Source organism: Musca domestica, unplaced genomic scaffold, assembly GCF_030504385.1.
Source record: "Musca domestica strain aabys unplaced genomic scaffold, Musca_domestica.polishedcontigs.V.1.1 3, whole genome shotgun sequence".
NCBI lineage: Eukaryota > Metazoa > Arthropoda > Insecta > Diptera > Muscidae > Musca > Musca domestica.
Window position 1 is genome coordinate 23,032,694 of NW_026712299.1, and position 14,440 is coordinate 23,047,133.

Consider the following 14,440-nt stretch of genomic DNA (forward strand, 5'->3'; position numbering starts at 1 on the left):
GAAAAGTTTTTTTTTTCGTGAGCTTGCTTCACGTTTTATTTAATCTCTTTTTCTCTCTCTAACTCTTTGTCAAAAGAGTGCTAAAAATCGTTAAATGTTTAATTAGAAACAAACATTTGTTTTTATGTTCCCCGGCCAGAGTCCTTGATGAAGAAGAAAAACAAAACCGACATATTTGCTTTAAAAAAAACTAATAGAGCAATAAAACTTTGTATATTTTACAATATCGGCTTTATTGTAGTTTTGCCTAGGAAATTATTGAATTGATAACATTTTTATTAAATTGAAATAAATAAAAATATTTTGTTTGTTGTAAAATCAAACAAATGGAGGATTTGCTTGTTTGTGAAATTTCCAAACCAAAATGATATTGGATACATATATGTTTTGGTTTCTATGTTGATTTAAGGCGAATTCAATTTGCTTAGAATATTTGATTAGGGATTTATTTTGATTAGCTTGTGGACATATATAAATGTAAATATTTATATATAAATGTATAGCAGACATTTCTAGTGGTAAAAGGTGATTTTTTAAGAGGTGCAGGAAAGTTGAAAAAAAATACGACCCAGATGCATACATGAACTCCTAATGTGAATTGATAGTATGGTCCATATAATTAAATGTTTGATAACTTAATGCGAAGTTTGACCGCGGCTGCACCCGAAATGGTCTATCTGCTAAGTCCAATTTTTGGCACACTCTTTCTTACATTTCGTGGATATTTCACCAAGAAATGCTTCAATGTTGTCTTTCAATGTGTAAATTGAAGATGGCTCACTGTATAGACATGCCTCACCAGAAATAGTCTAAAGCCATTAAGTCGGTCGATCTGCCCGCCTTGATAAACCGGTCCCAGATGTGAAATGAAATGCTCACGGAACTATTATTATTATTATCATTATTATTATCATTATTATTATTATTATTATTATTATTATTATTATTATTATTATTATTATTATTATTATTATTATTATTATTATTATTATTATTATTATTATTATTATTATTATTATTATTATTATTATTATTATTATTATTATTATTATTATTATTATTATTATTATTATTATTATTATTATTATTATTATTATTATTATTATTATTATTATTATTATTATTATTATTATTATTATTATTATTATTATTATTATTATTATTATTATATTATTATTATTATTATTATTATTATTATTATATTATTATTATTATTATTATATTATTATTATTATTATTATTATTATTATTATTATTATTATTATTATTATTATTATTATTATTATTATTATTATTATTATTATTATTATTATTATTATTATTATTATTATTATTATTATTATTATTATTATTATTATTATTATTATTATTATTATTATTATTATTATTATTATTATTATTATTATTATTATTATTATTATTATTATTATTATTATTATTATTATTATTATTATTATTATTATTATTATTATTATTATTATTATTATTATTATTATTATTATTATTATTATTATTATTATTATTATTATTATTATTATTATTATTATTATTATTATTATATTATTATTATTATTATATTATTATTATTATTATTATTATTATTATTATTATTATTATTATTATTATTATTATTATTATTATTATTATTATTATTATTATTATTATTATTATTATTATTATTATATTATTATTATATTATTATTATTATTATTATTATTATTATTATTATTATTATTATTATTATTATTATTATTATTATATTATTATTATTATTATTATTATTATTATTATTATTATTATTATTATTATTATTATTATTATTATTATTATTATTATATTATTATTATTATTATTATTATTATTATTATTATTATTATTATTATTATTATTATTATTATTATTATTATTATTATTATTATTATTATTATTATTATTATTATTATTATTATTATTATTATTATTATTATTATTATTATTATTATTATTATTATTATTATTATTATTATTATTATATTATTATTATTATTATTATTATTATTATTATTATTATATTATTATTATTATTATTATTATTATTATTATTATTATTATTATTATTATTATTATTATTATTATTATTATTATTATTATTATATTATTATTATTATTATTATTATTATTATTATTATTATTATTATTATTATTATTATTATTATTATTATTATTATTATTATTATTATTATTATTATTATTATTATTATTATTATTATTATTATTATTATATTATTATTATTATTATTATTATTATTATTATTATTATTATTATTATTATTATTATTATTATTATTATTATTATTATTATTACCGACCCGACTGCGTATGATGAATATTATCTAAAGGCCCACACGGCGTATGATTCTTTTTATAACCATTTCAATATGCATCACAATCTATAATTTAATATTTTTATTTATTTTTCCAATCATTTGCATTTCATAAACTTCATCACTTAATACACTAATAACCTTTCACTTTCAATTTATTTACAATTTTTAGTATTATTTTTATTGGCATAAAATGGATTTTTATTGCAACAACGAAATCTAGTCTACGGGTTTACATTTTCATAGTTTTATTTGCGCAACGTTTTATTTGCAAATGTATTGAATTTATTGCTGGTAAACTTCAATCATAATTATGTACGTTTTTAATTAATGCAATGAAATTATGATTATTATTATGTACAATTCATTTATGGCAATAATTACTGTATAATTTGTGCTATTTTTCCCTATTGACTTAAGTAAATAGTGAAATACGTGTAAAAGTTATTAAATAACCAAATGAGGGAGGGAATGTAAAGTAGGTTGTAAATAGGGATAGAAAATTGCAGATATATTTAAAAATGAGGAAAATTGGAAGACATTTTTGTACCATACCGTACATAGTGGTAAGGGTATTATGTCTTTGTGCAATTTTGTAACATGGAGAAGGAATCGAGAGAGAAATTTTATAGAGTAAGTTTGGATTTGGATATAGCTTCAATATATATCGCCATCCGGCAAATTTCTTATACGCAACAGCTATTATTAATTAATTATTTATTTTTTAATTAATTAATTATTAATTAATATTTGTCATACGCCTCCTATCAATTTCATATGTTTTAAATAATTTTTAAATTTTAGAAAAATAATTAAAATTCGGAATCACTTTTCATTACTGCATTTCCACCCTTTCTCCAACCGACATTAAACGTTTTTTGGTTTTTAAATTACTAAATATTACATTTAATTCAGTAATTATTTTCCACAAAGATTATTGTAATGACACTGGATGAGTAAATCCCTGTCCACAAACATTTGTTGTATACCTGGCACACACACCCCAACAAACATACCTTTTATACATTGATACTGGCTTCATAACTAATTAAAATAACATAAATATTTAAATAATATCCGGCTACATACCATAGACAGGAGAAAGGGAAGAGAAAAAGTTCGAAAAAAAAAATGTTTTTCACGCCGGCACCATCAGCTTTAAATGATTTCCTGTATAGAGAATATACAATTATATTAAAAACCACCGCGCACATATTGGATGGACTTAATTGCACATAAAAACGAACGATTATTAAACAACACAACACAACAACAATGAAAAAAAATAATATTATTTATTTTTTGCTCTCTTTCAATTTAACTGATTAATACAAATTCAGTTATAAATTTCATTTAAAGCTTATTGAATATTAAATCAATGTTATTTTGTTGTAGGATTTTTTTTTTTTTGGTCATTTAAAACGATTTCAGCACAATTTTTTCCATATGCCAGGGAAGACAAAAAACAAAAAAAAAAAAAAGAAATCACATTTAATTGTGTTTATTTAAAACTCTATTGTTTTGTAACATTTTATATATATATAGATTTTTTTTTTTTTTGGTATATTGAAGACCTAATGGACTTTAAATCCCCTAAGTCATAAATTTCATGCTAACAATGTGAAAAACAACAATGGCAACAATAAATTGTTATAACAATATTTAAAAGTGTAACAAATATCATAAATACAACAATGGAAATTTGTAAAATGGGAGTTTTTTCTAGCTTATTTGAGAATGACCAAAAAAAAAAATGGGATGTGTAATAATTGTATTAAAATATACACTTTATGGAATGGAAGTGTGAACTATGGCGTTTATGGTAGGCTGTGAAAAACTTAACATAAAATATTAAAAATATTTAATTTTAAATTTAAAGACATTTAAAAATACTATTATTTTGTATGAGCATTGATTATTTTTATTGTGATCATACGCCCACCGTGTTATAAAATAATATCACTAAAAATATCTAATTTGCAAATTTCCGTTTGTAAAGACTCAAACCTATATAAAGCCCATGGAAACGTTTGACCAAAGCACCAGAAACTCCTTAAGGGGTTTGATCTCAAATTGGCTTTTGCATCATATTGAGAAAAATGTTTAATTTTTCAAAAACAAAAATTAGGGAAAATTATTTATTATAGCCTCCACCATGGTATGGAGGGTATATAAGGTTTGTCATTCCCTTTGTAACACCTCGAAATATACATTTCAGACCCCACAAGGCATATATATTCTTGATCAGCACAAAATTCTATGTCGATTTAGCAATGTCAGTCCGTCTATCCGTCTGTGGAAATCACTTCTAGCTTCCGAACGAAACGAAGTAGGTTGATAAAATTTTTCTCAAATATATATTATGTCTGCAGGACTTTTTGTATTGAAAATGGGCCATATAGGTCCACGTTTTGGTATAGCCTCATACAATGGTACTTCTTTTTTTTCGGTATTTTGGTGATTTTCGTAATGGATGCTGCAGCCTATGACAGAAAATTGTCTGTGCAGGTCAACACCTTCGTATAGCTCCCATATAACGGCACCTTCCGATATTCGGTATTTTGATGATTTCAGTGACATTATTCACCGGAAATGTTTCAAAGTTGGTATATAGTACAGCCTGTGACAGAAAATTGTCTGTGCAGGTCAACGCCTTCGTATAGCTCCCATATAACGGCACCTTCCGATATTCAGTATTTTGATAAATGTAACGACATTATTGACGGAATTTTTTCTAATTTAGCATTTAAACTTCGTAATGGATACTACAGCCTATGGAATTTTTAATTGATTTTATTTTTTTATTTTAGTTACCATATTCGTTCCATATGGTCTGGGTATTAAAAGTTCGGTCCCGTCGGACTTACAGCTTTCTTACTTGTTTATTTTTAGCTCTACTTTCATAATGAGCTGTATTTTACTTAACTTATTTTTTGTGTTGTACAGTGTTATCAAGCATAACACTTTTGGAAAAAGACTTTGCTAATCAGATTAGAATTATTTCCCTTTAATTTTGTGAATTTGTATTAAATTTTCAAAATTTTCGATTTGCTTCTTTCACTTGGTTTGTTGTAAAATATTAAAATTTTTATCCTGGTATTCCTCTTTCGTTTAAAATTAAATTACATACACGTCCTTTTTGGCTTGTTTTTCATTAAACACAGTTTTCGCACATCCAATCAACCATAACCCTTTTGCGAAAAAACCAAAAAAAAAACTCCTCTAATCAGATTAGGATTATTTTGTTCACCGTTATTTAGAATTCAATTTTGGAATAATCCTCAATTATAATAAAAGCTTTAATTAAGACAAAATCAAATTAAATTTTTTTATGGAAATAACTCAAACTAAAGCATCTCTCCCCCCTTTATTTAGAAAGTAATCCCTTCTTTGTGGCAAAAGTACAAAAAAAAAATCACACACAACAATTGTTCGCCCCAAATAACTAAAACTATAAGCGGCTTATAAACGAGCATAACGGTCATAAATTGTCACAGCAAAGCCAAAGAAAAAACACACACACACAAATTGCCAATAAATATATTTTCCCAAAAAAATAATATTTTTTTGTAAATATCTTCACATAAATATTTCATGGTTTTTACGATTTTCATATATATATTTTTTCCCGTTTTTCACATTGCAGATATGTAGGTGAGTATTCCAATATACCCACTGATTATGCTGAGGTAACAAGTTTTGGCAAAACAGGCAGTGAATACAGTGTGGGACGCAAAAATGCTTCTTCACCAGCGCCATATGCCACATCGTCCATTGTACAGCAACAGCAACAACAGCAGCAGCAACCACGTTATCAAACCCGACCAGGAGGCCCAGTTTTTAATATGCAACAGCAACAAATGACCGGCTCCCAGCAAAGGCCCATGCATCCCCTCTATCAACAACAGCAGCAGCAGCAACAACAACCCACCACCACCAACAATATCTACCAACAAATGTCCACAACCAGTGAAATATATCCCACACAAATGGCCAGCAATAGATCAGCCTATTCCGACCAATACTATTATCCCAAAGAGAAAATCCATATTACCGAAAACAAGCTAAGCAATTGCCATACCTATGATACGGCCAATAATCAACAGCACCAACAGCCACAACAAACCACAGTCGCCTTTTCCAATATGGGTACCCTAAGACGTAGCGCCAATCAACAGCATAGCCAAAGATTCAAGGTCATCAATACCCAGCCACAAAACTATCAACTGCATTTATCCGACACCACTCAACACCAAAAGCAGCAACAAATAAAAATGAATTCCCTGAACAACAATCAGAATTGTATTGTTGGTGGCAACCCTGACTACAATACCCAGGATATGATAACCAAAAATCTTATGGATTTGGATGCCGGCTCATTCTGCTACAATGGTATGGCTGATTCTGGTTGTGGTGGCTCACCCTCGCCCATGGCCATGCTAATGTCACACGATGATGAAGCTGGTGAAGAGCAGGCATTGTATCACACAGCTGATGGGGATAATGAAAGCGATATGGAACGTTTGTATGTTAAGGTAGATGATCCACCACAACAACAGAAGCAACAGCAACAACAACAACAGCTAATATCTTTGACACCAAGTCATCATCCCGCCACACAACAGCAGCAGCACCAACAACACCTGCACTCGGCAAGTCAGGAACGAGACGCTGCCAATCATGGGCCATACAACAATTGGCGTTCCCATAATTCCTCAACACGTTCAAATGGTTCCCAGTATCAACGTGGTGCCCAAATGACCGTTGGCGACTCCCAAAATGCTGCCAGCCAACAAATGCATCATTTGCATCCTTTACATCAGCAACAGCCAAGTAGTGATTCCGAAATGATTTATGCTCCCAGCAGTAGTATGGCCAGCGAACGTAGTCTATTAAGCAATTCGGGTAGTTCCACATGTGGTGGTGCAGCATCGGGCAGCGGTAGTGGTCAGGCGCACAATGTGTGACCTTTGGAAAGACAACAGCACAAAGATCAAACGACAAACAATATTAGAACAACGACATCATCATCATCATCTTTGGCCACTACAACTTTGCCACTATTAGGTCCTTCAGCTGGGGCAACAGCAACATCAAACATTAACTCCAAACCAATGACATTGAATGGCAGTGCTAGTGCTAGTGGTGGTGCGGGTGCAGCATCTAGACATCAAGAAGACTATTATGCTCGAGAAGTGAAAGAGTTATTGGAATGGTGTGAACGTTTCAACAAGGGTTCATTGGATAATTTTGAATGAAAACGAACAGATGATGATGGTGACGCAGAAGACGTGACAGATTATGGAAGGACCTAATCATAAGAGCATTTTAATTTTTAATTTTCTTATTTTAAAGACTGATTATTATTTTTTTTATTTAAAAAAATTGGAGTTACACTTTTTTTGGTTTTTTTTTTAATATTTTAAAAATTTATTTTTTTACCGGGTTTCTAAAGATGTCTGGGCACACGTCATATTAACTTAGCCAAAACTTGCAAATTCCCAATTTCCTTTTATATTTTGGGTAAAAAATTGAGTGAATTTGGGTAGATTTTGTGGGTGACAGGAAACCCTAATGTTACCTGGCCACACAGTGAGTTCGGCCAACAAAACGTTATTCAAACTCATTTTTTTTATTTTTGTATTTTTTATGATATTTCATAGATCAATTATTGTTGTTGATACTTCAACAAAATTGTTGGTTTAGACTTTGAATCCCTGAATAGATGAGTGACCAGATATCTTTAAGATCTTGGTAATTTTTAGTAATATATTGTAAATTGCCAGAAAATTGTTAAAAGATTTTGTTTTAGCCTTTTAAGTTCAAAACTTGAAATAATGCAAAAAATGGGCCGGTACATATCACAAGTAGTTTCAGAATCGGAGCGTTACCACTTTTTAGACGAAGAACATTTTTTGGGGATTATAAAACAAGAAAAGAAATCCTCATGCTTTGAGGACTCTGAGGACTTTTTCTATAGACACCAAATTCGTAAACCCTAAGGAAGAATTATTTTCCATTGAAGAAATCCTCAGGTGATGCGGTTTCATTTTTTTATTTCTTCAAAAATAACACTATAACTTTTTCCTAAAAAAAAGTTGTCCCCAGATCCTGACGATAACTTTTCCTGTAAAGATAAATATTCCGAACCTGATGACAATTTGTTCTTACGTGTGTGAGGTAAATTTTTTCTGGAAAAAATTTTCTGAGTCTACTATGAATTTTTTTAGGGACCAAATTCCAAAAATCTGGCGATAAATTTAAAAAATTTCAATTTTTTCTTCTCAGAAAATATCCTCCGAATCTCAGGTCAATTTTTTCTCTAAGAAAATATCTCCGATGACTATTTGTTCTTCTGTGGATAGTATCCTCCGGATCTGAGGTACATTTTTTTTAGGAAAAAATTTTTAGATTTCTTTATGAATTTTTTAGGGACCCAATTCCCATATTCTACGGACCTGAGGATTGTTTTGTGAATTTTTCTAGAGACACAATTCGCAGTCCCTGGGAATAAATATTCTCTAATGATTTTTTAGAAAAAATTCTTGGATTCCTTCATGAATTTTTCTAGGGAACAAATTTTCAAAATCCTGAGGATAAATTTATAATTTTTCAAATTCTGGTTACATTTTTTTATTGGATAAAATAACCCTATGAATATTTTTGCCATAGAAAAAATACCCAGAACCGGTCTATATTATTACCGTAGAAACTGTTAATATTTTTTTTTTTTTGTATAGAATTATAATCTATAGAACCTGAGACAAAAATTATTTTTATATTAAAAATTTTCAAGTAAAATTTGTTCTTCTTTCCAAAAAGTTTTCGGCCCTGAGACATATTATGAAATGTTATCCGGAAATGAAAATAAATATTTTTCTTTTTGAATTTTCCTAACAATCAACATTGAAATATTGAAATAAAAAATCTTAGGGGGCTATTGGAAATCTTCATACAATTTGTGGCAATTTATTTTTTTTCTTCCAAATAAGGCATATTCCTTCAATACCTTAAAACCAAACTCAAAATACTTCCATGGAAGACTAAATGCATATATTTTTATAAAAAAAATGAAAAAATATTTTTTTTTAATTATATTCCCTTAAAACCAAGCAAAAAATTAACAAAAAACAAAGCTCCAACTGCCAAATTATCAATAACACACATATAAAAAATACCACCGATGCTTTTTTTCTATTCTTTGAAACAAACAACTCGCCTTATATTTAATGTGTTCTCTTTTTTCTAATATTTTTATTTAATTTTTTTTCACAAATATTTTTTAGAACAATTTTCTACAATAGTAAAGTTGCCATGTTTTTGTTTTTTGTAATTTAACTAAAACAAAATATTTATAGATACAACTAATTGTTCCTGAAACAGAAGCACACACTCTCTTGTTCTTAATATAAGTAATGCAAAAAAAAAATAATAATACAACAATAAAATAAACTTAAAACACAACCTCTCAAAAAAATAGTTACAAATTAAAGAAATACGAATATCTTAAATTAAAAAAAATAAATAATGAAACACAAATATATATCTAAGTAATGTGATGTCTTAATAGGTTTATTTTTATCATTAAACAAACAATAAAATATAAAACTAACAAACCTTGTAAATAGTAGTTTAGAAAAGAAAAATAAAATATCTTAAAAATAATTAAATTATATATGACATATGACAAAAAAATGCAACAATAAACATAAAAAATAATCAATAACAAAATAGAAAAAAAAATAAAATATACTTAACTCCCTCTCTCTCAAAAAAAAAACCACACCTTATTTTTTCAGTTCTTTATTTTACAATAATTTGTATTGTAGCATTTCCTGTAAACTAATTATTAATTTTTATTTTTTATTGCTCCAAAACCTTTTGTAAAATATTTTATACATACATAAAATTAATAACAAATTCTCCCCAAAATTATCATATATCATAAAAAACTAGAATCTAAAATACCAACGTATAGTTTGAAATTAAAAAAAAAAACAACCTATATTTAAGTTTTTTTTTTTATTATTATTACTACTTATAATTTAATAAACCAACAAACAAAAACCATGAATTTGATAAACAAACATAACGTAATTTATAGAATTGTTGTTTATTTAAGCTGTAATTATTAATGCTATTTGTTTGCGTTTAGCAAATAAATTGCTTAAATTGCAGGCATTTAGCAAATGCAGCTGACTTTTTTTAAGTGATTATCGATTAACGATAAGAAGCATTAGTGAAAAAGAAACATAAACAGAACAACAACAACAACAGTATATGAGAACAAAAAATAAATGCCATATTTATGAAAAATTAAAATGCAATGTGTTTTTATTTCCCTAGGACTTGGGTTTTTATTTAGAAGTTGTATGTCCTTGAATCTGCTCTGAGGCAACCAATAGCTGGGCAATGGCGGATAAACTGTTTAGGATTACCATGTATGTACAAATTCAAAACGTGATTGTACGGTTTTACAATCTCAATTTGTTATAAGTTAGGTTTCTTGATTCCTTTTCTTCCAGTACTTTCTTTGCGGGTTCGAGGTGAAATCTATAAATTCCCCGCATTAAAAATACCACAAATCATGACTTTTGCAAAAAAAAAAAAACAAAACCAGTAAAGAAAGTCTTAAAGTCGGGCTGAGCCAACTTTGCTAATTTAGTTGCCACCACTTTGCTAATTTAGTTGAGCTCCATATAACAAATCAAAGTTTTTATGGGAGAATTCAATCATACACCCTATGATTATAATTATAATTTAAAATTCAAGGACTAAATATGCCGAAGCATTTGAATCTTTTAAATTCGGACTTGTATTGCCCATTTGGTGCAAAATTAATTTGAAATCAGATAAAGATATATATGGGAGCTATATCCAAATCTGAACCGATCTCGATAAAATTTGGCAAAGATATTTCTGAGCTGTGTTTGATATATTTCCCTGAATATCGTTGTTACGGAGTGCATATTACGACTTTGGGTAGCAAATACAACAAATCGGTTGAACAATATATATGGGAGCTATATCTGAACCGATCTTCACCAAATTTGGCATACTACCTTCTAGACTCAATTCGGCCGTATGTGCCAAATTCCATCCCATTTGGGAAAATATAAGACGTTTGGTGCACAATAAAATGTAAATCGCACGAAGTTATATTTGGGAGCTATATCCAAATCTGAACCGATCTCGATAAAATTTAGCAAAGGTATTTCTGAGCTGTATTTAATATATATCTCTGAATATCGTTGTTGCGGAGTGCATATTACGGCTGTGGGTAACAAATATGACAAATCGGATGAACAGTATATATGGGAGCTATAGCTATATTTGAACCGATCTTCACCAAATTTGGCATACTACCTTCTAGACTCAATTCGGTCGTATGTGCCAAATTCCATCCCATTTGGGCAAATATTAGATATTATTTGTGCACAATAAAAGGTAAATCGGACGAAGTTATATATGAAGATATATCCAAATCTGAACCGATCTCGATAAAATTTAGCAAAGGTATTTCTAAGCTGCATTTGATATATTTCCCCAATTATTGCGGAGGTCAAAAATAAAAAATTGGATGAACAATATATATGGGAGCTATAGCTATATATGAACCGATTTCGATCATATTTGGCATACTTATTTTCAGACCTAATTTGGTTGTAAGTGCAAAATTCCATATTATTCAGGCTGATATTACACGTTTGGTGCACAATAAGAGGCAAATCGGATGGAGATATATATGGGAGCTATATCTAAATTTTTACCGATTATCTCCAATTTCAATAGGGTTCGTCCTTGGGATAAACAAATGTAGTTTGGAAAATTTCATCTCAATCGGATAATAAATGCGACCTGCAGTTTGTTCATAAGAATACATGGACAGACCGACGGATGGACGGACAGACGGACTGACATGCATAAATCAACTAAGAAAGTGATTCTATGCAGATCATCAAAAGGAACTATGTGTCTATCTCGTTTCCTTTTGCCTGTTACAAACAAATGCACAAAGACATAATACCCTGACCACCTTGTGATGTAGGGTATAAAAAAATATATAGGCTATAATAATAATTTCTGTCACAGTGCTCACAACATTTCACATTAAAATAATAAGACGTACTGAAATAATCACCGACGTATCGTGAATATTATCTAACAACCGTTCAAAATTCAAAATTATTCAACAGACCGCATACTTGAAATTGTGCCTCGAAGCGTATTATGCACTACACAACTATGGTCTATGGTACCAGATATCAGTTACAGGTCGGAAATAAGTTCCTAAAACGTTTTAAAGATCGGTTCAAATTTTGATATAGCTCCACATATATATCTTCAACCGATTTCAGGTTAGTTGTGCACCAAATGGTTAATTTCAGTCATAATAACCTGAATTTTGGCTCATCCGACTAAATTTATCCTAGAAACAAGTACTTCAAATTTGGGATAATCGGTTCAGATATAGCTATAGCTTCCATATATATTTTTTATCCGATGTGGAGTTAAAGTACCTCACATTCGTAATATGCACTCCACAACAAGGATATTTGATACCGGACATCAACTACAGCTCGAAAATACCTCTGCCAAATTTTATCTTCATATGATTTTATGGTTATTGTCCGCATATATATATATATATATATATATATATATATATATATATATATATATATATATATATATATATATATATATATATATATATATATATATATATATATATATATATATATATAAATATATATATATATATATATATATATATATATACATATATATATTTTTTTTTTTTTTTTTTTTTTTTTTTTTTTAAGGAGAGTTGCTTATTTCGCGTTTTATAAGCGTTCTGTTTTTTCTCTATTTAAAACCCTTAGTGCAGGAGATACCAGAAGAAGTGCGCCGATATACAGCTTTTTGTTTTTGTTGAAAAAATGGGTTGTGCGAGATTAGAAGAGAACCGGATATTTAGACATTCTGGAGCAATCCACACAAAATGTCATTAAGAAAACTACTTTAACTTTTCCAATTTCGAGACTTTTTTGAAAGGGTTTTCGTAAAAATCTCCCACTGCAATCCCAAAGATCATATGGAGAATTTAAACTAAATCAAACCAATTGTTCTCAATTGATGCGTTACTATATATTTTTTACACCATGTTTATATACATAGATTTAAAAACTTTCCGCTTTTAACAACTTAGATCCAAATGCATTGTCCGAAAATATGACATAGAAAATGCTAATAGTTCACAAAACCAAATCATAACTTAATAATTTAATTTCTTTCTCTTCTTAAAAAAGAAGAACACTACTTCATTTTGTATTTTTAGGTGATGTGGACAATGTGAATGTATTTTTTAAATTCAAAATTCAGTCATTATTCAGTCTTCTCGCCAGTCATTTCATTGTTTTATATGTATGTAGCAGTCATACTTTAATTGTCCACTCCTCGACATTGATTGTCCATTTTAAATTCCACGAAAAACTACGAATATTTCAACAATAAAGAATGACCGAACCAGTGCATATATCACAACAATACTTTATCAAATGTCATTATAGCAGACCGACAACAAACGTGCATCATTATTTATTGTAACGAGATAATTGCTTGAATTGTCATTGAACTGAAGCAGCTGAAGCTGCCGCTGCTGTTGTGGCAGCCATTTCACATTTGTTATGTCAACAAATTCTTCGACTTGTTAAATAAAAATCAAATAATGTAATAATGCAATTGCCAAATATGTTAAATTCAGCAAAGAATTAAAGTAAATGATTCCCAAAACGCAAAATCCAATCATGGCTGCCACAATGTGTTATGACCTCGTGTTATAAATCACAATGTGTGGAAATATGGGCGTAGTTTGGAAAGAGGGAATGAAATGAAAATATAACAAGTTAAAAAGCAGTAAGTTTGGCCGGGCCGAACTTTAAAAACCATCCACCATTTGGAACAAATTTGGAAATTTTTAAAAAATAAAATCCTTAAAAATTCTGTTAAAATTTTTAAAATACCGAATATAGTCGTCTTAGGGTCTATACGACGTGGACATACATAGGCATTCT

The 14,440-nt window shown here is 28.0% G+C and overlaps 1 protein-coding gene across 1 annotated transcript in view; it reads left to right on the plus strand.

Moving 5' to 3' along the window:
• The window catches only part of LOC101898311 (protein sax-3), a 92,024-nt gene extending 81,339 nt beyond the window's left edge, over nt 1-10,685 (plus strand). The window contains exon 14 of the mRNA XM_011293109.3: nt 6,010-10,685. Within this exon, the coding sequence (XP_011291411.1) occupies nt 6,010-7,330 (1,321 nt within the window). The 3' untranslated portion in view covers nt 7,331-10,685. The remainder of the gene's footprint in view (nt 1-6,009) is intronic.
• Nucleotides 10,686-14,440: the final 3,755 nt, after the last annotated feature.